This window comes from Sinocyclocheilus rhinocerous, unplaced genomic scaffold (assembly GCF_001515625.1).
Source record: "Sinocyclocheilus rhinocerous isolate Xijiao unplaced genomic scaffold, SAMN03320098_v1.1 scaffold1829, whole genome shotgun sequence".
Classification (NCBI taxonomy): Eukaryota; Metazoa; Chordata; class Actinopteri; order Cypriniformes; family Cyprinidae; genus Sinocyclocheilus; species Sinocyclocheilus rhinocerous.
This window is the reverse complement of record NW_015650027.1, coordinates 176,413-202,802: the sequence shown is the minus strand read 5'-3', so window position 1 is coordinate 202,802 and position 26,390 is coordinate 176,413. Positions and strand designations below refer to the sequence as shown.

Genomic DNA, 26,390 nt, shown 5'->3' with positions numbered 1-26,390 from the left:
ATGAACAGTCTTGAGGAAAAACTGAATTGCAGTAGTTCCTATACCCATGCATTTAGAGATGAGGAAATGAACAATTTTACAATATTAAGTGCTGTAAAATACCAAACAAGGTTCTAACACTTTATGACCAATAAATTTGCATGACTTTTCCATGACCTTCTCAATCATTCAGCAATTCTATTTAAAACATGATAAATGTTTTTGAATAGAATTGCTGTGGACGAAATCCACTTGGAATTAATAGATTTAAATGATCATATGTATTAGTGTGCAAATGTACCCAAAGGGCAAAAACATTTATTTAATTAAATTAATTAATTTATTTTAATAGATGATTTGGCTTTTTGAGCCTCCATGCCCACTTTGCCATCCGTAATTATCATCTATTAGCTAGTAACATTTGCTGTTCAAAGAATCACACTGGAAAGTCATCACATCAATGAAATATGACCTTTCATTGTTATTAATTTCTATGATTTAAAACATTTTTAAATTCCTTTCTATACATTACCATTCAAAAGTCTTTTATGCTCACCAAGGCTGCATTTAGTTTATCAAAAACACAGCAAAAACAGTACAATTGTGACATAATATTACAATTTTAAAATAACTGAATATTGAGCAGCCATTATTCTAGTCTTTAAATTTCACATAATGCTTTAGAAATCATACTCATATGCTGATCTGGTGCTTAAGAAACATTTATTATCAATGTTGAAATCAGTTGTGCTGCTTGAAATTTTTGTAGAAACAGTCATACTATTTTCAAGATTCTCTGATGTATAGAAAGTTCAAACGATGAAATAGAAATCTCTTGTAACATTATAAATGCATTTTCTGACACGTTTGATTAATTTAATGCATCCTTGCCAAATAAAGGAATTAATTTCCTTTTTTTGGCAAGGGGGAAAAATAGTACTGATACCAAATTTTTGAACAGTAGTGTATCCAGCATACTAACTAATACTAAATAAAGAAGGGCCTTTTTTTCTGGCCACATAAATCTCGTATGAGAGACCATGCATACAGAATCAAAACAGCAATAAAAGACTATGAGATCCAACTATCCAGCACAAGATTGACTGCACAGCTCTGGTTATGGATGAAAGGAAGTAGTCGTTCTCAAAGGTGAAAACATACGCAAGGGATCACTGCTCATAGCTCAGATTGAGTCAGGGTGCCCTTTGCGTTTGCCTGCTACTTCAAGAACCAGCTAAATGGAGCCTTAAGGTGTTAGAAAACTAAATAAACACAATGTCCTGCAAAGTTCTGTTGAAGAGCCGGTGGCTATTGCATCACTTATCAGCCAGCCCAGACGGAATATAGAGACTTTTTAAAGCTTTTTCTCTGCTGAATATTTGGTTGAAATTGATTTAAACACGGTAAAATGTGTTAAATGAAGCTGAGATTACTGCACTCTTGTTAAGCATAATCAAATAAACCAAAATATCTCAAACACACACACACACACACAATCAATGGTAGAACTCTGGGAATAAAGGTCATTTCAGTTCTGTGAAATATGCAAATGCAAATTCTGTGTGCTTCTCTGCTGAATATTTGGTTGAAATTGATTTAAACACGGTAAAATGTGTTAAATGAAGCTGAGATTACTGCACTCTTGTTAAGCATAATCAAATAAACCAAAATATCTCAAACACACACACACACACAATCAATGGTAGAACTCTGGGAATAAAGGTCATTTCAGTTCTATGAAATATGCAAATGCAAATTCTGTGTGCTACTGCTCATCAGGTCACTTTTTCCTATCAATTTAGACTGTATATCAGCAAGGTAGCGAGTTTTTAGTGTGGCTCCATTATAATAATAATAAAAAAAAAGCAGTATTTTCCCTCAGGAAAAAGAACTGTCATTTGTCCTTTGATAGTGAAGAGGGAGGAGATCAGACATTTTAATACGAGTTATGAGTTTAGTATGAGCTTGTCTGACAGGACAAACTTCAGTCTAAAAGAAACTGGATGACAGGAGATTAAAGTCACAGTCTGGACTCTGCAGCATTACAAGACAAGTGCCAGGACTTTGATTTGTACTTAGAGTTAAGTGCCTGAACCCTGTGATGTATATTTAAAGACCAGCATAGTGCTTAGCTGTTGAAAGGGGAAATTTTATAAAGGGGGAAGTTTATAAAGAGTGAATTCTGGGGGCTTGAGTCTTGTTCTGTGTCGAGTGTGACTGTACGCTGGTGATTTTGCATTAGTGCTGAGCCCTGACCTGCTGTAATGGACTGTGTGATGGAAGAAACGTCTAGTTCAGCAATCGCTTTGAGCCAGAACGCGAGAAATTGACTCATATGCCGATCAATAGTCTGGTAGTGCGCCGCTAAATGAACATACCACAGGACACATTCAAAGATTTGTGTTCATCAAAGAACAAGTCGATTTCTGTGCTTCATGTAATAACTCCACTCCGGATAGAGAGCAGAATTATTAGGCACAACTTAACGTGTCACCTAACTCTCTTTCCAACCGACTGAAAAGGCCAAAACAGTGCCATATGAGCCATTCGCAAGAGCTTCCAGCAATAATTGATTCCAGAGCGCCATTGATGACTTGGAACATGGGCGCTCATATCATCTCCTCAGGGGTTTGGCGTCCTATGGGTTTTTGTTCCAGCTGTGTTCTACAACACCTCATTTGACTAATTAGCAAGTTTTTCAACTACAGGGGATGGTTTATTAATAATGACAGTGAGGGCTTGGAAAATCATAACTTGAGCACGTACATCGGATGTGCAGTAACTTTCACAATTCAAATTGTCCTCACCAGTGGGACCACAAAGGTTGTCTATAGGCTTAAACTGGGATCTGGGGATTTAAAAGGGGGCCACAAGGGGGTGCTAGAGAGTCTGCGAAAAATTTAAGTGGAAAAAATAGATTTTTACAAAAATCTCTGTGTATCAGAGTACACATGTTTAACAATATATTCTACAATATATTCAACAATATATTCTAACTTCGGGGGGAGAATATATATATATATAATATATATTCAGCAAGGTTGTATTAAAATTAGTGCTGTATACTTAATATATACTTAATATGTATATACTTACAATATACCTACTATATACTTACAGTATATACTTAAATGTATGTTTGTATTTATATAAACATAAATATACACAGTACACACACATATAATATGTAAACACAAACTTTTATTTTGGATGTGATTAATCACGACTAATTGATTTGACAGCACTAATTAAACTTGTTTACATTTTTACAGTAAACACATTTACTTTGGTACAAAAGTATTTCAAATAAATGGTCTTTTAAACTTTCTATCAACAAATTCTGGAGAGACAAAAAAAAAAAAAAACAGTATCACAGTTTCCACTAAAATATTAAGCAGCACAACTGTTTTTCAATAATAATCAGAAATGTTTCTTGAGCACCAAATCAGCATATTAGAATGATTTCTGAAGGGTGAAGACTGGAGTAATGGCTGATGAAAATTCTGCTTTGTCCTTACAGGAATTTTTAACACGTAAGTGTGTATACTAGGGATGTAACGATTCACTCAACTCACGATTCCATATAAACTCCTACACCTAAATGAATCGCGATTTGTTTAGCATCTCAACCGATTTGAATCGTCACATATTTGAATCGATTTTCAACCGGCTCGCAGTTAATCATTACATCCCTAGTGTATACAGTACATTGTAACCAAAAATAAGTTATGACTACAAGAAACTTTGACTAACATTATAAGTGGACCTCAGAGAAAGAAACATAAATAACGTGTGACATGATTTAAGAGTGTGTGACTTGTTTAAAATACTCATAACAGCTGGCTGATGCTCAGTGAATTATTGGGAGAAAAGTGAGTGCCAGATTGATGACGGAGCTGCCTTCACAACAGGTGTTTAAGCGTTGCTCTGAGATGTGTGTTTGCATGTGTTTGTCTAGAATCCTGCCCAGGTCTGTGCTAAGCAGTGCCAGGCTATAATTTTTTTTGTCCCTGCGGCTGTAATTAATGGCTCTATTCTGGTGTGTGGAATGATGAGGATACACCCTGGTAAGCATCAGTGTGATATACTGAGTTTAAATTTGCTCTTGAATGATGCGCTCTGCCATTACTCGAGGTCAAAGGTTATACAAACTCTCCCTTAACATCTCTGTCTCTCAGTCGTGATGTAAGCTGTGTGTCAAAGAAAATCTCAGTTTTTCTTTGTGCTATTAATTAGGGGAATTAACACCTGAAATCTTCTGGTGCACTTGCAAAATCTATTTGGCAGGCTGCAGCTCTGCCGTGGTTATTTTAAAACCCATAATTTATCTTAAGGCTTAATCAATCCTCTCTACTTGTTAAAAACAATTTAGTTTTTGCATGAATCTGGATTTGTTTTTAAAGGTTCTATTATGAAATAGACGACTGGGGAGAAATAGTCTCTTTTGATTAGTACTTATAGGCAGGTGTGTGAGGACAATATGCACATACCCCGCAGAAAAACAGCGACCACCTGCTTCCGTTTACATCCCATGAGCCCAATCTGTGCCTGTGTGACATTTTAAAAACATACTGAATCGAACGGCCCCCTTCTGATCTCTCTTTCGAGTTGCTATGGAATTCAATACATTAGGAATATATATTAGGAATTACTATATACAACATTTGGGGTTTGATGACAAAATTTGGGTAATTTACTATAGACATTCTTTTTGCAATGTCTTTTTTCCCCCCTCTCTGGGGTTTTGAAGATTGGAGTCGTACAAGGGCACGCCTGCAGTGCATCAGACGGTGTTTTTGTTGAAAGCTTTTTGGTTAGCTGATGCAGTGTGCTGAGCTATGGCTGCTGACGCTGTGCAGATGAGTAAAGTGTTTGAAATGTGTAGTATGGTGATGGAGCGTTTACAGGCCCGGGAAGAAATGCGTCTTTCAGCACAGCACTACTCCTGACATGGTGTTTGGAAAGAAGAGCAAACCTGCAAGTTTCAACAGGTCAAAAAACCCAAGGAAGCAATCAACCATTGACACTAGTACTGACCTGTAGATGATGGAAAGGGTGGCCAGATGCAGGGAAATGAAGTGTTATCTAAATGTTGTACATTCCTTACACTGATAAGGTGGACTTGTTTTAGTCATGGATTTCCCCTCCAGTTGTAGATTAGATGACAACATTGTCAAACATGTTCATTAGTTAAAAAGTGTAAAAGTTAATGCATATGCATCCATCCATCCAGATAGATAGATAGATAGATATTATAATGTAAATTAATATTGCACAATATTTCTGTTTTTACTGTATTTTTGATCAAATAAATGCAGCCTTGGTGAGCATAAGAGACTTCTTTTAAAAATCTTTTTTAAATCTTACTGGCCCCAAACTTTTGAATAGTAGTGTTTATCATGCAAATTAACTGTCAACCCTATACCTACACTTTCTTTTCTTTAAAAGGTACCAAGTTTGTTAATGTGTGATCAACATTATTTATTAAATTACTGACAATGAATTATTTAATATAGTATTTCGACAGATCTAGTTTCATTTAATCACTGATGATGTTTAGCAGGTATTTGTTGCCTAAAACCTTGATGTATCATCAATTTTGAGGTTCAAGATGCTATGAATCATAAAAAAGGACACATTTTGGAATCAGTCTGACCCTAATGTGGTAATGTGGGTCCTAAATAACTAGTTAGAGAAAAAGAGCAGCCTTTTTAAAATGTCTTCACCCTCAGTTAATTTGCTCTCACAATGAAGCCAATCTGATGTTATGAGAGATCCCTACAGAGGGACTGGACCCACATGACCTGCTCATGGCATTGTGGGATATCTGTTCTGAGTAATCAGGATAAGCTCACAGCTATGAGCTTTAATGAGGCAAAAATGGAAACAAATGGAGTGAGTGTTCTCATTACTCTTCTGTGTGTCCAGGGAGACAGAGGAAAAAAGAACAGAGGAGGTGCACAAGAGAGGTAAAGAGAGCAAGAGAGACTGTACTCAAGTGAATTAAATGTCTCTTAATCTGTTTGTGTTCCACCTGAGCTCAGACACATCAGCTTTAATTTAAAAAAAAGATGATGGAAAGGAGAAAGAATAATGGGAAACAAACAAGAAGAGAGTGCATGATTACATGGATCACGTGGATACTAAACGTAAGGGTAAATTAGATGAAATGTGTTAATTGTATTCATGTAGAATACTTGATATGCCATATCAAGTGAGATTTCTCAAATGTAAACACATCTAGATTGCAGAGCATCAAAGCAGGGTTTGTATTCAGAACCCAGTGTTTAAAATACCATGAACACCCACAAAGAAAATCAGACCTAAAAAAAGCACAAAAGAGTACAAGTATGTTAGCCACACCTCATCTTCTCTGACAAAACTGTGAATTCAGACTTTCTTAAGAACCTGATAACACGAAAGTGTCATTGTTTTCACAGCATTGATTAACACAGGATGTTGTGTAAATTTCTTTGCAATTGGATTTGTGTTGATATTGATTCTATAAGTGACTAAATGCATGTTTAAAACTGAGGTTTTAAAATTTTGTAAAATTATAAAGTTTTATTGTTCATATGTCTACCTTGTTTGTAAAGCATTCTATCTGATTTCACTCTATAAGTGGCAATTCCTAAAGGAATAGTTCACCCAAAAATGAACATTCTGTCATTTACTCACCCTCAAGTTGTTCCAAACCTGCCTGACTTTCTACTGCAGAACACAAAAAGAGATTTTTGATGAATATCCTGGCCGCACAATACAAATTAATAAGCATTGGAGCAATTCAGACTCCAAAATCCAAACAAACAAACAAAACGTGGTCCATATGACTTGTGTAATACCGTATACGTCTGCCCAAAAGTTCCCACACTTTTTGATCAGTGAATTTTTTATGACTTTTCCATTTGAATTGTTTGTAAATACTGAATAAAGTCATTTTCATTCATAGAAACTAAGCAACTATTAATCACTGATTTGTGAACCATTTTAACCAATCCATTGAAAAGAACTTTGAAAGAAACATATTTGTCTGTTCCTCACAAAACACTACCACGCGACTTGAAATAAAGCACACTGATCATATGGTTGATGCTTATGACACTTTATAGTGCTTTTGCATGTAACTGCATGAAAAAAAGGCATAAAGTACATTATCAAAATTCATTTCCCCAAAATAAAAAGAAAAGGTTTGGAACCTGTGAGAGGAAATTATGATAGAATTTACATTTCTGGGTGAACTATCCCTTTAAGGTTAAGAGTTCTGTTATCCACTGGCGGCTACTTCTGTGAGTTACTTTTGATTGAAAAATCTGGAAGTGGAGCCGTGACCTAACTTAATTGGTATTAGCTACAATAGGCTACAGTTCCAGATTTATTACGCTTGGATTACTTTGTTTTTGCTTTGTGGAATAAATGTTCAACTTTGTTTACGGATTTGCTGACTCGTGCGTTTGGATGACAATAAGCTGGAACTCCGCCGCTGCTGTTAATGCATCTGTGAAAACATTTACGTCCTGTTAGCAGGGGCTTAGAAAAGTGGGTTGTGCCACTACATATCTATGCTGGAGTAACTGTAGCAAGAAAAAGCCAGGAGATTTCTCTCTTCTAAGTCACAAACACATATACGCGTGTGCACAGACCAAAATGATTCACCCCATAAACACAGGGATGAGGGTTTTGGGGAGAGTTGCATAATGTCTAAGGATTTATGAGGATGTGCAGCATTTTGTTGCCATAGTAACTTGCAATAAAAGGTATTCTGAAATGCCCTATTCATTTTGAAAATTCACCAAACATCTCCAAGGCAAGTGATTATAATACATTATAAATTTAATCTCCTTTCCCCCTCATAAAACCATATTTGAAAATGCATTACATGAGTCAACCTGCACATTATTAAAATATCTCACAGCAAAACCTTTGCTGGGAAAACTACGATGCGTTAATATGGCATCTTTTGGAAAGAGGTCATAGACAATCAACAGTGAGTCCCTAAAGGAAATCTATAAGTTACATGCAGTGTTAAATTGCAATTTGTTTCTACATATAATCCGGCTTGCACATTTGAAACTGTTTGTCAACTTTTAGCCATAAATCCTTTCAAGCTGTCTGTCCAGTCCTGTTTATTAGTGTAAATACACGGATAGACACACATTATTATTCAAATCCCTACCCCACTATTCACCCATTTTATTCCTCACTAAAACCTGCACATGCTATTAAACTGATTCGTGAACAGTGGAGAGAATGAGAAAATGTATTCTTCATTATCTGTCAAAGTACACTATATAGTGTATTTAAAACTCTAGACTAACTTTCCCCACTGTTCATTATATATTTAAATAATCAGTATTCTCCTCACTACATAAATGCATGCAGTCTAAAACATCTTTTTTTTTTTGTACGTGAATCCATGTAATAATCTGAATAATTCCGTTTCATGATTTAAAATAGCATATATCCCAGAACCTGTATTTCATTATCATTCTCAGTCCAGCCAAAGCTGTAACAATGGCACTGTTTAAAGCAAAGCGCTCATTGTCATTTTTATTTGTTAAATATGATAGACAGAGAGAGAGAGCAACAATAAATGAATTCGCTTTTAACTGCTCCTGATGTGCACAATGACTTCATGTGCATAAACATTAAAAGGAGGCACACATTAATTAAGCACGCAAAATCCGCAGAGAATGGGAGACTTTCATTGGCCTACAAAACTAATGAAGAGTTAGTTCAGTGCTGTTTGAACCTGATGTTAGATTTTATTTAATTTATTCTTCCGCTGTTGTTTCAACTTGCCGCTTTTCTAGGAAAACAGACTTCATTATTTACCAGCGCTGATACTGTTCAGTCAATGAAGGACCGACACGCATACAGAGTTAAAGTACAAGATAATGCACAGCCAGACAGTCATTAAAACCAACCCAGACAAGGTGACCAGGACACTGACATGCTGGTAGCCACTGCTATGTGGCTACCAAATAAATAAACACAAGGATATAAAATAATGGAGTAAGCTGAAATTGAGTTTTCACATTTTGCTTGTAGGTTCAATCTTACCAACCTCTTACATCCTTTACATAACATTATATATATATATATATATATATATCTGGTTATAAAAGATTTGGGTTGAGGATGAGTGGGTCTGGGAACACATAATTAATCCCGTATGCACCCCCACAAAGTACCATCAGTCCAAAGTCCCCAAAGTTTTTCTAATAACAGTCTGTTTTCTCTACAAGAGATACCATTATTCCCTTAATTGTGTTAACTATATTTATGTTCAAATAATAAAGATTGGCTCACCTAAAAATAAAAATAGTTCACTCTCATGATGTTCCAAACCTGTATGGTTTTATTTTTTCCATGGAACTAAAAAGGAGTCATACACTATATTCCAAGTGTTCCAATGGTTTGTGTATGCATCGTTCAGGCCAATTTCCAGACAAAATAAAATGGTTTATTGAAAAGAACTGATTTAAAAGAATGATTCATTAACTGATCCAGTTCTATAGTTCAACTCACTGACTTGGTAACCCTTTTGCAACAGTTTTCTGCAGTTCTTCCCTGTTATACCGAATATCTATACTTTTCAAATTATCATATCGAAGTTAGAAATTCAAATATTGTGACAGAATTAATGTTGTAGGGTGCCACAAGTTTGTTAAAATTTCCAAAGGGTGCCGCGACTAAAAAAAGGTTGGGAAACACTGCTCTAGTTAACAGCTCACTGGAAGAGAAGATTATCAGTAAATAAATTACTTTCAGTCTGTTCCTCACTCAAAGTTATTGTATGGCTTTAGAGGTCCTGGAATATAGTTTGCAAATCAACTGGATTTACTGAAAGTAATTTTCTTTTTCTTTTTTTTTTCATTTTGGAGCTTAACAGCCGTCAATGTATGTTTAAAAAAAGTGTATATATTTGTTCCATAGGGGGGGAAAATTATATCTGGTTTGAAACAACATGACAGTGAGTAAATTTTTGGGGCACTATCCTGTTAACAGGTAAAAAAAAAAAGCACTTAAATTTGTCTTAATACGTGCACATTTTAGCAGGGATTATTTGTTCCTGCCTGCGTAGTAGACACTGCATGCTGTAGTTCTATGACCTGTTTCTCTAGGCAAAACAATGCCCTTATATGACGCTCAAGCTTTACAATACATGTCATTCAACAAGAATGATTCAGAACAGTTGTGGATTATTTACCAAATACCCTTGTGTACCACAAGTATAAACAAGCCTTGGCTCACAGCACCAGAGAGAAATTCGAAATTAAAATTGGTTGATGCCACTGTGAATTGTATATAGAACAATACAGATTGTTTGATTTAATGTCACAATGTAGGATGCCCTTCAGTGAAGCATTCAGCCACACTTGCCAATATTAACAACAACAACAAAAGTGTGTGCTGGATAAAGACAATGGCCTTTGGGGTGTTTGCAGTTTAGCCTCAGAGTCTGGGATAATAGAGAGGCTAATTGGGGGAGGAATTCATCTACAGACTGCTAAAATAGTCGCACAGGGAAGGCGAGAGGGGAAAAATATAGAAACAATGAGAAAATGAAAAGTAAACACCACAGAACAAGGGAAGAGACAGTACAAATGAAAAGGACTAGATGTGCACAGAGGGGATTAAATGAAAACATATGAGAGAAGTGAATAAGTAAGTCCTGTATGTAAAAAAGAATAGAAGATAGTATATGCATGTGTGAGCGTGTACGTATGCTTCTCAGTCTTTCTGTTAAGCTGATAACAGCATTACTGCGTGCATTTTAAATTCATAGTGCTTAATGTTACGAGACCTCTTAATCCGCAGAAAATCAATGCCTAATAACCTATGAAAATGTACATTTGCTCTTTTACTATCGCCAGAGGCCCAGTCATGCACCCCGGGGGCCCTTCTTTCAATTCCCCCGCATTAGCAGTAAAAACCATAAACCACCATTAACGACGGAGGATTTGTGTGAGGCAGTGAGGCGGCTGGTCTGCGCTCATGCCATTCGGGACAGAGATCAGCTCCAGGAATGATGTTTGTATGATAGAGACAGACAGGGAGGAATTTTTTAAATCAAGATGAGAGGAGCTAGAGGACAGTGGAATAACTGAAGTGAAGTTTTTTTGTTTTTGTTTATGCCATCAAAACTCTATATTGTGCTATATGAAGGCGGTAATATATCTGTGGCATGGTAAATTCTCTCTCTCAAAAAAAAACAAAAAGGTACAAAACTGTTACAGGGGTGGTACCCTTTCTAATATATACACTTTAGGATATTTTAGGTACTAATATATAAGTATTAATATGTACCATTTAAGTATAAAAAAGTTGTACACACACTGAACACTGGCCTGAAATGACAAATGTTAAATAAATAGATAAAATGAAGAAAAAAGTATCATGCCACCATTTTTTTCAGATACAGAACATGTTCATAGTTAATGTAAAGAATCACACTAGTTGGTTAAAAGTAATTGTAAAAATGATCAAATGAACTAAGTGAATTTAATTCTTGTAGATGACACCTTGATATTTTGCTATCTAATGTAAGGACATTTAGTTCACCCAAAAATGAACATTTTGATAACATTTACTCACCCTCATGTTGTTCCAAACCTGTATAAACATATTTCTTCTGTTGAACACAAAAGAATATATTTTAAAGAATATTGGTAACTGAACAGTTGCTGGTAGCATTTGACTTCCATATTATGTAAGTCCAGTTGGAATGTAACTGTGATGTTGTTGATTGGATGGAGGCTGATCTAAATCAAACTCACAGTTGATTGTATGAAAGGAGTGGGGTTTAAAATAACCCAATAATTGGAGATGTCTGGCATATGTCACTAGTTTTGAATTAGTTACCTCACGTCACTTACTACCTCCTAAGTTTTTATTAAAAATTAGGAGGTCAAAAAACATCTAAAAAAGATCTGAAATATACATTTACAAAATAGATAATGTGAATTTTCAATACATGCCTTTAAGTGACATTTTAGGAGTACTAATGTGTTTTGGGATCACTGTATATTGAAGTACTATGGCATTGTCACCACAGTATGTTGTCTGCATGTGTCTGTAGAGGGTGTTTTTAATCAAATTTTGAGTGCGGGCTCGTTTGTTGGTGTGCTTGCGTGACGGTAAATGTGTTTTTGGCTAAGCCTGTGTGTATGAGCTTGTGTAATTGTGTTGTCTCCGACTGTCAGCTCCACTAAGCCCCAAACCCCCCATACCCACCCCCCAGCACACGGCTGACCTGTTTCCATATAAACACAGGACGCTGGAGGCAGAATGCTGAACAGCGGGCTAAAGCTTAGGCATCCTGAGGATGGACGCCTCCGAGGCTTAGGGTCCCTCATCTCCCAGCGACAGAGCTACCAGACCCAGCCGGCCGTCCACCCTGCCACCCAACTATAATTACCCGACAGAAATGCATGTACGTGCTTACCGCCTGCAGGGCTGATCTCCAGCTGCCGTGATATTAACTCCACCAGGTCTTGTGCTGAAAAGAGCTTTATCCCTCAGCTCTCAGGAGAAGCTCGGCACAGCCATCCCCTTAATAACATACATAACTTCTCTCAAGCACAACTTCTTCTCCATGTCCCCCACAACTGAAATACTGCACATAGGGGGAGAAAAAATCAATGTCCTTCTGCTGCCTGTGTATAAAGCATGGAGAAGTTATTAAGAATGTGTGGAAGAAGAATATAGGAAAGAAAGAGACTCCTTCATTGCAAATAAATTAGATTGGTAATCAGTATTTTTGTCTTAGCTTTCAAGAATGTCTAATTATCCTTTAAACAAGATGAATTTGCTTGTGAAACAAACTGTTTAAGATATTAAGACTTGTATATTCTGAATTAAGTTTATAGTTCTCATTATTTTAGCATTTTTATGTTTTAAGCTCATAAACTTTTTTTTTTTGTTAGATTTATGCTCAAAACAAGTGAAAACGTATTTGCCAACAAACTTAATTCACAACATATTTGTAGACAACAAGTCTTAATATCTTATGCCATTTTGCAGAAACGTGTCTTGTTTCAAGGATATTTAGATATTCTTATTGGAGATAGATAGATTTCAATTTAAAAGTAGTGAGATGGTAATGAAAAAAAATATTTTAATGTTTTTGCGTTTTCCTCCCATCTCATTTTATTTACCAACACCATGTCTTTTTAGGCGCACCGTAAAAATTACATTTAAATGTAAAATATATCTATATTTTTCAATCTTATTTACAAAAATTTCATTCAAAATACTGTTGCAACTGCAAAAATATATCCAGGTACATAAAAAAAAAGCCTTAATGTGACCTACAAACATAACATCTTGATTGATGAGGGAGGCGTCATATAATGATGTGGCTATGAAGATTTCTGTTTCTGGTTAACGATATGTTATTAATCTTTCCCCTGCTGGGCAGATATCACAAGGTTATTAGCAGAGTGCCCTTTCATGGACAACCCCCAAAAACCTGTTGTAGATGCACATGAACAGTTATGATAGTTTAAAGTCAGTTTAGTTGGGTGCATACAACATCACCTGAACATATCAAGACAATTTACAGAAGATATGATATGGAAATCAACTCATAACTCCACCAATGCAGGTGTGTGAAATTAACTCACTGATTAAGCCTAAAATATATCTATTTGTCTGTGAACATACAGTACCACAATAATGTCTGTGTGTATGTGTGTGTGTGAGCCACACTGGGCATCAAAAGTCCATAATTCTGCATCTGTTGCTTGTGTAAAGCTCTCATTAAAGCCATACTCGCTGGGAGATCAATCTTTGTCGCCCTATTGATCGGCATCTAGATGCAAGATGGCTGAAAGGCAGTGAGGAATTTCTTTGACTTACAAACCTTATGATGTGCAAAGTGTAAGTGAGTGCATGTTTGTAAAAGAGAGACGGAAAAACAAAACTGCAGGGCAGAATGCAAACTGATTGGATGAAACGTTCTCCTGAACAGATTACACACCAGCGGACTGATTCGACTGGCTAAACACCCACAGTTCAAGTCATTCTCTCAACAACTCGTCTCTTTCTAATTTCAAACAACAAACCTCTCAGCAGAGTGATGGTTATCAGTCCCTGCAGACTTAACGCTCACCTCAAAACTGATTTCTCACCCGATCACAATCTCCCAGCTGCTAATGGGCTCTCAACGTCCATCTCACCAGCTAATGCTACGAGGCAGGGAGACCCAAATGACATTTTTTCACCAGTTAGCCGCTGTGTTCTCGCAATAGTCCTGAATTGTTTCACCAAATCAGCAGGTATATTGTTATGTTGCTGGTGTTTCGTAAAGTGAATACAGAAGTGTGTTCAAATACAGCAAAATACAGTAATATTGTGAAATATTATTGCGTTTATTTATTACTTTTTAGATTTATTCCTGTGATGGCAAAGCTGAATTTTCAGTGCATTGCATCAGTCTTCAGTGTCACATGATCCTTCAGAAATCATTCTAATATGCTGATTTGATGCTTAATAAACATTTCTTATCATCAGTATCGAAAACTCTTCTGCTGCTTAATATTTTTGTGGAAACCATGATACTTTTTGTCAGGATTTGTTGATGAATAGGAAGTCGAAAAGAACAGAAACAAAAAAGAAATCTTTTGTAATATTATATATGTCTTTACTGTCACTTTTGATCAGTTTAATTCGACCTTGCTGAACAAAAGTTTGAATTTCTTTTGAAGAAAAAAAATATTACTGATTTCATGAATAATTCTATTCATTTAGCCTGACATACATGTATAAAGCCATCAATATAAAGCCATTTTCCAGCTCATTCTGGCCACCCACTCAGGGAAAGATCTGATGTGGTTTGGAGGCAGGTTTATCAGTAATAGTTGATACTGCAACAACATAGGCTAGGATACGCAACATATCAATTATTATTATATATTGGTATCGACTGATATTGAATATTAATTATTCATGCTCCTTTCATCCATTTTTACATTTAGATTACCTTTGCCTTCATTACACGCTCACTTAAAATTAATCCTTAAAAACACTACCGAAAGAACACTGCTAATCTGCAAACCTGAAAATGCATATTAATTTTTCATACTGTATATTATACTGCACTCTTGTCATTTATGTATGCAGTATGAATCAGACAGGCAGTGAACTGTGGGTGGTATGTGGGCACACTGTCTGAGGCTGAGATTAAGATTAAATGCATTCACAATCAAATCTGAGACATGAAACTGATTTGAATATTTGTATAAAGCATTTCATTATACTATTTTGTAGTCCCGGCACAGCATTTGTAATGGCACAGTGAGTGTTGTGCACCAGCCTGAGAGTGTTTTTGTGAGTTAAGCCAACAGCAGATGGTGAATGGACACATGACCCGCCCTCCTCATTCAACCAGCATTGGTTCAGAGGGGAGAACAGGTGTATCATCTGAAACAGTCCCCCCTGAAACTTGAACTCATACTTTCATTCCCCTTCTTACATTCACATGGCCTGTCTGCTGCTATGCTTCATGGCAGACTTTTCCAATTAGTCTCACCCGTGTAACCCCGCTGGTGTCACATGAGACGGCATATGTGCTATTGTACTTATAAAACTCAATCTGACATGAGACACTGCTTTCAATTAAATCTTACTTGTAGCAAAATTATTTAAGCCCTGAATATTTTGACATAGTAATGTGCCAATTAGTGACCAATTCCTGAAGTAAATCCTGTTAATACTCACTTCTCTAATATGCGCACGTGCACACACACAGACACAGAGTACAAGTCAAACATTTAGGGTCAGTAAGATTGTGTGTGTATGTTAGAGACTGACACATTTATTGAGAAAGAATGCATTACATTGATCAAATGTAACATTAAGGATATTTATAATGTTACAAAACATTTCTATTTCAAATAAATGCTGTTCTTTTGAACTTTCTATTCTTGAAAAAGAATCCTGAAAAAGAGTATCACAGTTTTCACAAAAAAAATATTAAGCAGCACAACTTTTTAACATTGACAATAATTCGATTTCTAATAATAATAATATAATAATATTGTCATGTGACACTGATGACTAGAGTAATGACAGCTGAAAATTCATCTTTTCTGTTACAGGAATAAATTATATATTAAAGATACATTAAAATATAAATATACAAAATATATTAAAATACATTTCAATTATTTTCAATTGTAATAATATTCCACAATATTACTTTTTAAATATAATTTTGATTAAATAAATACATCATTGGAGAGCATAAAAGACTTCTTTTAAAAACATTAAGAAATCGTATAACCCCAAACATTTTGACTATTTAGTTACAGTCTGAATTTTGTCATTTCTAATGGGTGATCTGTAGTTTTTGTGGAGTGTTTTTGTAACCTGTATAGTGCAGTCACATTAGGCCTTAGGCAGCTATTTGGGCATTTGAAGTGTGTAACTTCTGTGCCACTAGCATTGTTTTATAGTGCCACAGAACCAATTTTTGATTGGCTAGATGCATGCAAATGAAGTATTTTGAAGTTGGGTAATAATATTATAAAACTTTTATATAATATAAGCTAGGACATCTAACCTGTTACACATACATACTTCCAGTTTCCAAAAACTTTCAAAGAAATTACAATGCAAAATACAATAGAACATCCACAGAGATGTTCTCATAAAAAGGAAGCGAGGGGTAAAATCAGTAATAACAACAGAGTTATTAAGCCACCAGGCTGGCATTTCCCATTATGAATATTAAACTGTGCCTCTGTTGCACTTAACCTGCTGGGGCATTTCTAAGTCATCACTACTATTTCAGACCCGCTGTTTCCCGTGCACTCCATTCTTTGTATGTAAATCTGAAACTCAAGCACAGAGTCTGCGTCTCTCTCATAAGCAGCCTAGTAAATCCCTCCTCATCACACTGTGGGGATTTGGTCTGTAATACTGCTGCTGTGACTCACCTACCGCTAGGAGGGAAGGAGAATTAAAGGAGGAACCCAAGCAAAACCAGGCTTTCAAGTTCATTCTTTCCTTCACTTTCTGCTCCAGCCCTGTTGATGGGTCAACAGCGAGTTTTCGGGTGGTCTAAAGAGGTGGATGCAGGTGTGGGGCAGTTGTGTCAGTACTACAGTACTGGGTTTATGACTACAAGCCAAAAGGCCTCTGCCTAGGGCAATCATTGCCCACAGGGAACCGTTTGAAGAAAATTGCTCTGCCTGTCATTTAGTCAGCAGAGCGGCACGTCAGAGAGGCAAGCACACAGTCTATTCAAGACTGGTGTGTGTGTGTGTGGCCATGAATGATTGAAATGAAGAGACTCTTACGTTACAGGCTATAGAACAGGCAGACAGATGCACAGGCAGCTTAAGGACCCAAAACATACCACTGGAGCACCAAGTCTGACATCCCAGTGTGTATAGAATCCATCCTAATTAGTTTGTGAGATTAGAATAAATGTCCCAAAGCATAACATGCTGAAGAGAGTATGCCAGAAGTCACCGGATGGTCAACTGTTTCCAGGAGATTTCCGAAGTGTGGACTAATAATTGATATCCAACCTGATTTAAAAATACTTATTTAATGTTATCTGTGTTATATTTAAACTGCATGTGAACCTCTATCATGTGGGCCTTTATAAAGATATAAATAGTACAATAGCAACACAGATACATTTGGCCATTAAGTAACTGCAAAAACGCATGAAAGGCATTAAGTTATTAGTTCATTAACAACTTAAGTTATTTATTTAGTTAAATTAAAATGACTAAAACTAAAAACTAAAATAAAAAGCAATAAAAAGAATACAAATGAGAAAAAAAAATTAAAATAAAAAAAATGAGATATTAAATGCTATAATTGTATTTAAATATCAGACTTTATATAATCAGACTTTCTTTCCAGTGGGGTAGGAAAAAAAGGTAGTGTAACTGGTTGACTGACAGGCTGAGTTGTAGTGACAGGATGCATGTAACTATATGACAAATATGGCACAAGCTTGTAACACTCCAAAGAGAAAGGAAAAATTGAAATCGCATCATATGACCCCTTTAAGAAACAATTGTATGAGGTGGTAGCTTGCCTACTCTTCTGCTACACACTCAAAGGGAATATTTTTATTTTTTTTTTGCTTTACAAAAAAACAGTACATAGTATAAGTATGTGAATTGGGGCACAGCAAGAGATTATTAAAGGGACAGTTAACACAAATATTATGAGTCATACTGTATAAGGAAATATAGTGGGGTCCAGTGTGGTTTTGGACCACACTGAATGGAAAAATACAGTTGAAATGTTCTTCAAAACATCATCTTTTGTGTTCCACAATAGAAAGTCATACAAATTTGGAATGACATGAGGCTGAGTAAATGATGACAGAATCTTTTTATTTGATGGTAAGCTATCCCTTTAAACATTCAGTCAACGAGTGTCGGGTTTGTTGATAATGAAAAGGATATGTACATATTGCACTAAAACATACATGTTCTGTTGAGTCTCAGATATACTTCCCTCACATAAATTCACACACCACAGGCTTTCTATATGCATGCTTACGATGAAGAAACACACACACAAACACATGTATAGATGTACCCCAGACAGGTCCTATTACCGCCCACTTCCTCTATACACATTCTATCACTTTCCCTTGTTCTTTGCCTACCTCTCTCATGCGCCTGACTTCTCAGGTTTCGGTGAATCAGACCTGGTGAATAATGTATAAGGTACAAGCTGTGAAAACCTGGACAGCACTGTAGGCAGCAAGCAGTGACTAAATGAAAGTTTAGAGCATTCAGACAGACGGCATTCACTAGTGCTGTGCCATATCCACCCACAGACAGCGGTATCTTCATCAGCTCTGCTTTGCTTAAAGGGGCCTGTCAAAAAAACAACATTTATATAGTGAAACAGATTGCTCAGTGCCTGTTTGGAGAAATGATGCCATTAAGGGCAACAGAACGCCACTGAAGGAAACTGCTAGGGGGAAAATGGTGTTTTACAAATTGGCAGACATTTTCTTGTGCTGAAAGTCAAGGAGATTGCCAAATGACTAGTTAGCAGGCTGAGAGAATAGAAAGAAAAAACTGGTAAAACATTATGATTTATTTCACATTAAGACAATGGAGGGATTGGCATGAGCACTTCACCGCTAAAAGCTCTCCTAGAGGTCTGCCACAAAACCAGTATTAGTGGTTTAGTGGTTTGAGATTTGATTCATCCCAGTGAGTTGGATGTTTTAAATCTGTTTACTAAAAAGAATAATTGAAATGCATTCAGTGCAGGTTACATTATTATGCAGCTACAAATCTTTGTGAGTAAATCATTAACTTTGTTCAAAAAACTGAGTGGACTATCTTACTAACCTTTGATAAAATTTGTGTGTTTACAAGAGACTTTATACACATTCATTATTCTTTCACCAAAGATGGTGTCCACAGCGCACTCAGTCTCCAAATTTGCTCAACCTTTCAAATTTACCGTGGTCTGTATTAGTGGAGTAGGGAATAGTGAATGAGAGTATAAGAGTCAATTTCAGATACAGCCATTGACTCGTTACATGTACTTTAAGGCTATTGGTTTGTGCTATGGTCTTTGAGGGCAGGAAAGCAGCCGAGCGATTCAAAAGGGAGATTGCCTCAGTGAGAGACAAGATACAAGAGAATGAAAAAAATCAAAAACAGCACTAGATAAAATCATATCTGCTTCCCCACACACAACAATGTATGAAAATCAATATCTGTTTAGTAGAATCATAACTCATCAAATATGAGCAAAATTTTTAAAAAAAATCTGTAAACACCTCCCTATGAACTTTATCCAGACATCACTCATTTAAAGATTAATGGCTTTTATTTAGCTCCACAGTCCTCCTGGGCAAAAACAGTCATTTAATTTAAAAGAGAAGACATTATCAATTTTATCTCTGACCGTTGTGATAACTGACAACTGAAGGCCAAAGTATACGTCGGCCTACGTCATTTTCGTCATCAAGAGGGCTCGCGGACAGCCGCGCACCCCATCTGTGTGCAGGCAATTTTTTGAGACCGCGCGGACGGTGCGTGTACAACAGCGCATGCGCGAGGTGAATGTTGAGACAAGTGGTACTGCGCATGTGTCGAGCTCGTCCGTTGCCTTGTCCAAATACCCACACTTGTGGTCTTTGCACTCACTTGACTACTTATATGACGTATTTCCTATTTTTGGTCAAAGTGTTCAAATGAGCATGAAGACCACAAGTGTGTGTAGAACTTTTCATTACCTGATAGGACACACTTAGGCTATAGTGTTGTAAAAATGCAAGTGTTTACAGAGCTTTATTTTTTATTTTCAATACTTTGCATTTTAAAATCAACTTCTAAATGTCTGTTCAGTGTCTCTATAACAGATTACAATTAAATTTTGTGGTGCTTCTAATTAAGTGATAAAAAGCAGTTGCAAATGTTGTACAAAATAAATATCACCACTACTCATTTGCACCAATAAAACGTGCAACCCTTTGTTTTAGTACAAAATTTATATGTAATATCTAATTATCATTCATATTTAACATACATTGGAAAGGATTCCGTGACCTCTCGCGAGATCTCGGCAAAAAGTCTCATGATTTATTTCCAGAACATGATGCATGATGGGATACACTAAGCCTTATTTATTATGGATTTAGTGTGCGTTAAGGGCACTGCGCTCTGGCGTTTTTAAGACCTGGGACAGTCTTGCGCACTTACTTCCTGTCGCGCGCACGCGCTCTGAAGTGGCCAAGACCGCAAATGTGGGTATTTGGACAAGGCACGTCTGCGCTCATCCGCGGTTGAGTATACTTTGAAAGCTGTGCACGAGACGGAATGAAACGCGGAATGTGAAGTATACCCGGGCCTTGATGCTCTAGAAAAAAAAGAAAAAGAAAATTATAGTAAGCTGGTAATTTCTTAGCTGAAAAACTGGCACTTCGGAATGGGTGGCAGTGAGACGTCTCTCCAAAGTGCACACCATAGTTTCATTACCCCTCGTCTATTCCCCTGTAGGCCAGCTGCCATGCCAGCTTGGACCCTGTTAATGCTCTAAAACGGGAACATAATTTCAAGGTTTCCGGGAATAGCCTGCTCTTTCCGGCCTTTTTATATTTATTTATTTTATCCAGAGTCACCTGTCGAGTGGCTGTGATTATGCATGCATGACTGGGCCTGGGCCATGCAAATCCACCGGGCTCTTTCGCAGAGGGCTCACTGACCTGCTTCCTGCTTTCATCCCGCCTCTTAAGTACCGATCACAAATGGCCAGGAAAGTGCACACCATAGTTTCATTACCCCTCGTCTATTCCCCTGTAGGCCAGCTGCCATGCCAGCTTGGACCCTGTTAATGCTCTAAAACGGGAACATAATTTCAAGGTTTCCGGGAATAGCCTGCTCTTTCCGGCCTTTTTATATTTATTTATTTTATCCAGAGTCACCTGTCGAGTGGCTGTGATTATGCATGCATGACTGGGCCTGGGCCATGCAAATCCTCCGGGCTCTTTCGCAGAGGGCTCACTGACCTGCTTCCTGCTTTCATCCCGCCTCTAAATACCGATCACAAATGGCCAGGAACTAAATAAACAGCACATGAAAGGCGCAGAGCATGGAGGAGAGGGGCCACATGGCTAAACAATCCCTTCCCTATCCTGTCGTAAACAGCTTGGAATGTTCACGCAGAGCTGAGCACATTCACCAATGCCTCAACAGCACTGTCTGTTATGCAAATGAGCTGGATTTCATTTCTATTCCACTGTTCTCAATAAAAATATTAATATTACCCGGCCTGGTCTGTGTGTTTACTTGGCCCCTGTCTGGAGGCTCTGAATGCTAATATATTTGGCTACAATTTAAATATTGATATACAGTTTAGTGAACTACAGTGAAGATCATATAGTACATACAGCTGTCTGAGGAAATATACTTTAAAAGCAGGTGGGGAAGGACAGGTATAATAGATAATAGAGCATTTTGAATGACAGGTACACTGCGTGTTGCAGCAAACTGTAAGGGATTTTTCATTGAACAAATAAGCGAGTATATTAAGAAAACATTGTGATTAAGCAGGAAAAAAAATTGTATGTGGGGTATTTGTTAATGACTAATTATTATTATCATTACTATTATTATTAAATATTGTTAGTATTTCTCTTTTTTATTTTCATTATTGTTATTACTATTTCTCTTTTTTATTTTCATTGTGAGAGTTATTGTAATTCTGGTTTAAAACTCCAAAATAAAGTATTCCAAAAAAAGTTTTACTCATATATATCTTACATTAAACATCGTGGGACCAAACTGGCATCACATGAATGCTTGTCTGAATGCTATTAGCTTTACCTCTGTAATCACTGGCCTATATAATCATTAACAATTTCGTTAACTGAAATCATGACTAACTGAGAAAATCACATTTCTATAATGCTATTTGTCACTGACATAATTAAAATAGCTACTACTACTTTTAACTTGACACTGGACAAATGCAAAACAATTCACAATGTAATGGCCAACGGCATTTGTTTCTTTGAAGAGGATTTAAAGGCACACTGACTCTGAGAGGGTTTTATCATGCAAACAACTGAAGCACATCACATCAGGCACTAAAATATCATACATTTTTATCCATTAATAAAAACAAAAACACTAGATGACCTCTCTAATTGCTGTTGAATGACTGGTGGGCTAGTCGACCACCGTGATCCATGTTAAATATGAAATGGTTAGATTATCTGACCTATTTCTGTGTCTGTGCCCTGCCAATTACAATCTGAGAGGAGAAGTTGATATATGTGTGTATTCCTGTATGCATCCATGTTTCCCTGAAGCGTTCCCTGCCACATACAGCATACTAATTCAAGTCTTTCATTCATATTCATTGTACAGAAAATTGCTATTCCAGACATAATCTGAATAATGCTTCCATATTCAAGCTCTCTTGTCACCGTTCTGTTGGTTTAATATTAAACTTACGACTTTACATTTCCATATGTTCTTTTTTATAACCTTTTAAGTTCACAGTATGCCAATAACACACCCACCTTTCTAGCTTTTGAAAAGAGATCATACAATTTAAATCAGGGCTTGAGCTTTCCATTTGTTTTGAGTCAACAGGTAAAAGGCAGCCAGAGCCTCCAGATAAAATTTATCTGTCATTTTTTGTTAAAATGACAACAGTGAGGATACAAATCAGTCTGCTGTGGCACTCAGAAAACAGCATCTGAGGCCAAGGGAATGAGCGCCACTTGTTCAGTAGTACAAGAGGGAAATTGCCCCCCTCTGCAGCACACACAATATTGCAGGTGCTTAAATTATTCATCCTGTAGGAACGCTGGGGTCTCACTCAGAGCCAAAACTCCAGCCTCTTAATCTCCACTTTATATTCCATTTTATATTATACAGTTTTGTTTACTCTGAAAGGGAGATAAAGAGCTCTCTTTTTTTCCCAAAGGCATAAAGGTCTAGCTTTGTTCCTACTATTGAGAACAAAGAAAACAGTTGTGTGTAATTTTAATATATCACTATGCAACATTTTCTGTCAGTTGGCTTTGTCTTCCTGGCAAACAGGCATAAGAATTGCACGCATTTGGTTCTTGAGTAATAGTGACCCAAAGAATGCCAAATTAATGAATTACCCAGGGCTTGCACTACTACTGATTTTTAATAGTCAACTAGTCGTCCAGAAAAGTAATTGACGAGCTGTTGTTGGTCATTGTTTACCTTATGTAAATGATTCACCATATGCCATTTAGCTTTCTTTGCTGTTTCTGGCAAGTTGTGCTGATGGATGGAAAGGGTGTGAGCGTAGATGGAGAATGTCCGAGCAAGCACTCATATCTCTCCATCGCCAGATTCATGCTGCTTGCATTGAAAATAAAATGGCATGCAGAGCAAAATAGTCATGTAGGCCTAGTTTCTGTCAATGTTTGTGCAATACTTGACTTGTTTCAGGGGAAATACACACATTTTGTCTTGTATTTGAACAAACCACATCAAGACCATCTCAATTTACAGTACTTATAGCATGTTTTATGTATACAAAAAATTACATTTTGTTTAAACCTTTGTTAAATTTCTGTTGAAAATCAGTGTTGTGACTTGCAGAGGACAGAGAGACTAAAATAGCACGTTTTAATGTGAATTAGCAGCTACTGTTTTTGAATTCATATCCACATTTAAGGCAATAAGACATTATTATCCAGAGTGACTTACAAACAATGGAGAATGCTTCACTTTGTTAATAGCATGCACAGTCATCCACTTACTCCAGTCGTTTTCAGTGTGTATTAGTGACGTATTTACCCAGAATAGCCCAGTTTGGGTGAGCCCTTCTGTTTCTACTGGGGTCTTGAGGTTCAAGTGGTATTGACCTGCCCTGGGACCCTCTCCCTGGGGCCACGGTGATAGGACTGCTCCAGGGACCGCCATTAGTCCCTCCCTCTGCAAAGAGACTCACTGTACTCAGTAACTTTCACTTACTCAAGTGAAAGTTATTTTAAAGGACGCCAACTGAGATTAGAAAGAACATATGGTGGGCTATATTAATTGATTCTGTTAAATGGATTTAACAAAGGAAGAATAAGCTACTTGTTTTTCCAGATCTTCAGATGCTACTGTGATACATATGATCCTGTTAATCGAATGTTTCTGCTGTCGTAGTAATGAAAGTAATTTTTGCATTCAAAGTCAATCAATCACATTGCAGAGCAATTAACAGCACATCTGAAACAGACAATGCTCAGCTAAACACAAAGACGAAGAGCTGTACGTTGGGGAGGCGAAGACACAAAAACAAGATTAAAGCCATATAATACAAAGCTGGAAAAAGCACAAAAGGATTTGACAACCTGGAACACCCAACAAAAAGAATAAGGGAGCTAGTCAGACCAAAGGACCCAAAGACTGTGAACAACAACGAGAAGAAGATGCATTCACAGGCAAAGAAAAGGAGATGGCAAGGTTAAAACAGGGGGAATCAACATAAAGCAGAGGTGAGGCAAAAGAGAATTATGGGAGTATAGTTCTAAACAAAACTAGAGCAAGCACAGGAAGTCCAAACCCAGCATCTGAATATATGTACTTCCTTAATAAAATATTATATAGGATGGCAAAAGCAGTATGTCCAAATATGCAGTGCTTATGAAACCGTATGTAAAAAAACAAACACAAAAAAACAAAACAAAACAAAGGACACTTTGCTATCCCACGAGGCCATGGAAGAGGAGTAAGAGAAGTCAAATATTGCAGAACAGTGATTTGGCTGACTTTGTAAGTCACATGACAATGCCAACATGGCAAATGTATTATACTTGGGGGGATAAAATAAAATAAACAAAACTATAGGCCTAAATGTTACTCAAATGGTAGTACGTGAGTTAATTTTATTCAAGTCAAAACACAATTTAAAATCACTAAATCAACATGAATACATTAGGTTACACAAACAGAAATAAATGTAAAGAGATAAACTGCTCAGTCAGTATGATTTTTGAAAGAAGACTCACCAAGGCTGCATTTATTTGATCAAAATACGGTAAAAACAGTAATATTGTGAAATATTATTACAGTTTAAAATAACTGTTTTTATATATTTTAAAATTTAATTTATTCCTGTGATGGCAAAGCTGAATTTTCAGCAGCCATTACTCCAGTCTTCAGTGTCACATGATCGGTGTCACCTAAGGTAACAACTGAAGGTCAACAACAACAGAAAACAACAGAAAGTCCAAGATACTTTTGAGTGCTGTTGAGATACTCGCTCCCATAAAGACCCATAGCAATCAGTTACATGAGAACTGCAAAAATGAAATAAACCATATTAACAAAAACTATTACTGTATTTATAAAAGGGGGTCTGAATACTTTCCGTACCCACTGTATATTTTAAATATAAACATTAAAAATAGCTAATTGATTTTCTAGGAATTACAATTCAGCAACAATGTGAATATATTTACTCTGCAGTCTATGAAATATTGTTACTAGGACTGATGGTAAATTAATGATGTTGCTGTGATCGTGGGAGGCCTTTATACTTCACTTTATATTTGTAGCATAAAAAGGAGTGAAATGAGAGCACAGCAGAAGATTTGAGTGAGGGGGGTTGATAATTTGTAAGACTGGGACACAGCCAGGAACAGCTGGATACCAGGGCAGCTGTTTTTTCTTTAATTATTTTTTATTTTTTTTGTAGGTCCTGAATGTTTGTGAAGAGCAGCTGTGATTAGACTAACAGAGAGAATAAAACAGAGAGATGCTCTGAGAGGAAGTGCGGTGCGTCTAGTCTGGTCCAATTGTAGGTCATGAAGCAAAGGCATGATTAGAAGAGTCAGAGGCACGCCGAGATGAAAATCATGTATTAATGTTTCTTTTCCCTCATGGCTTTCAACTTTTATTCATTTGCAACTTTTCTCATCCTTTCTA

The 26,390-nt window shown here is 36.7% G+C and overlaps 1 protein-coding gene across 1 annotated transcript in view; it reads right to left on the bottom strand.

The window, feature by feature from the left end:
* The window catches only part of gfra1a (gdnf family receptor alpha 1a), a 69,527-nt gene that overhangs the window by 33,595 nt on the left and 9,542 nt on the right, over positions 1 to 26,390 (bottom strand). The window contains exon 4 of the mRNA XM_016516405.1: positions 24,270 to 24,407. Within this exon, the coding sequence (XP_016371891.1) occupies positions 24,270 to 24,407 (138 nt within the window). The remainder of the gene's footprint in view (positions 1 to 24,269; positions 24,408 to 26,390) is intronic.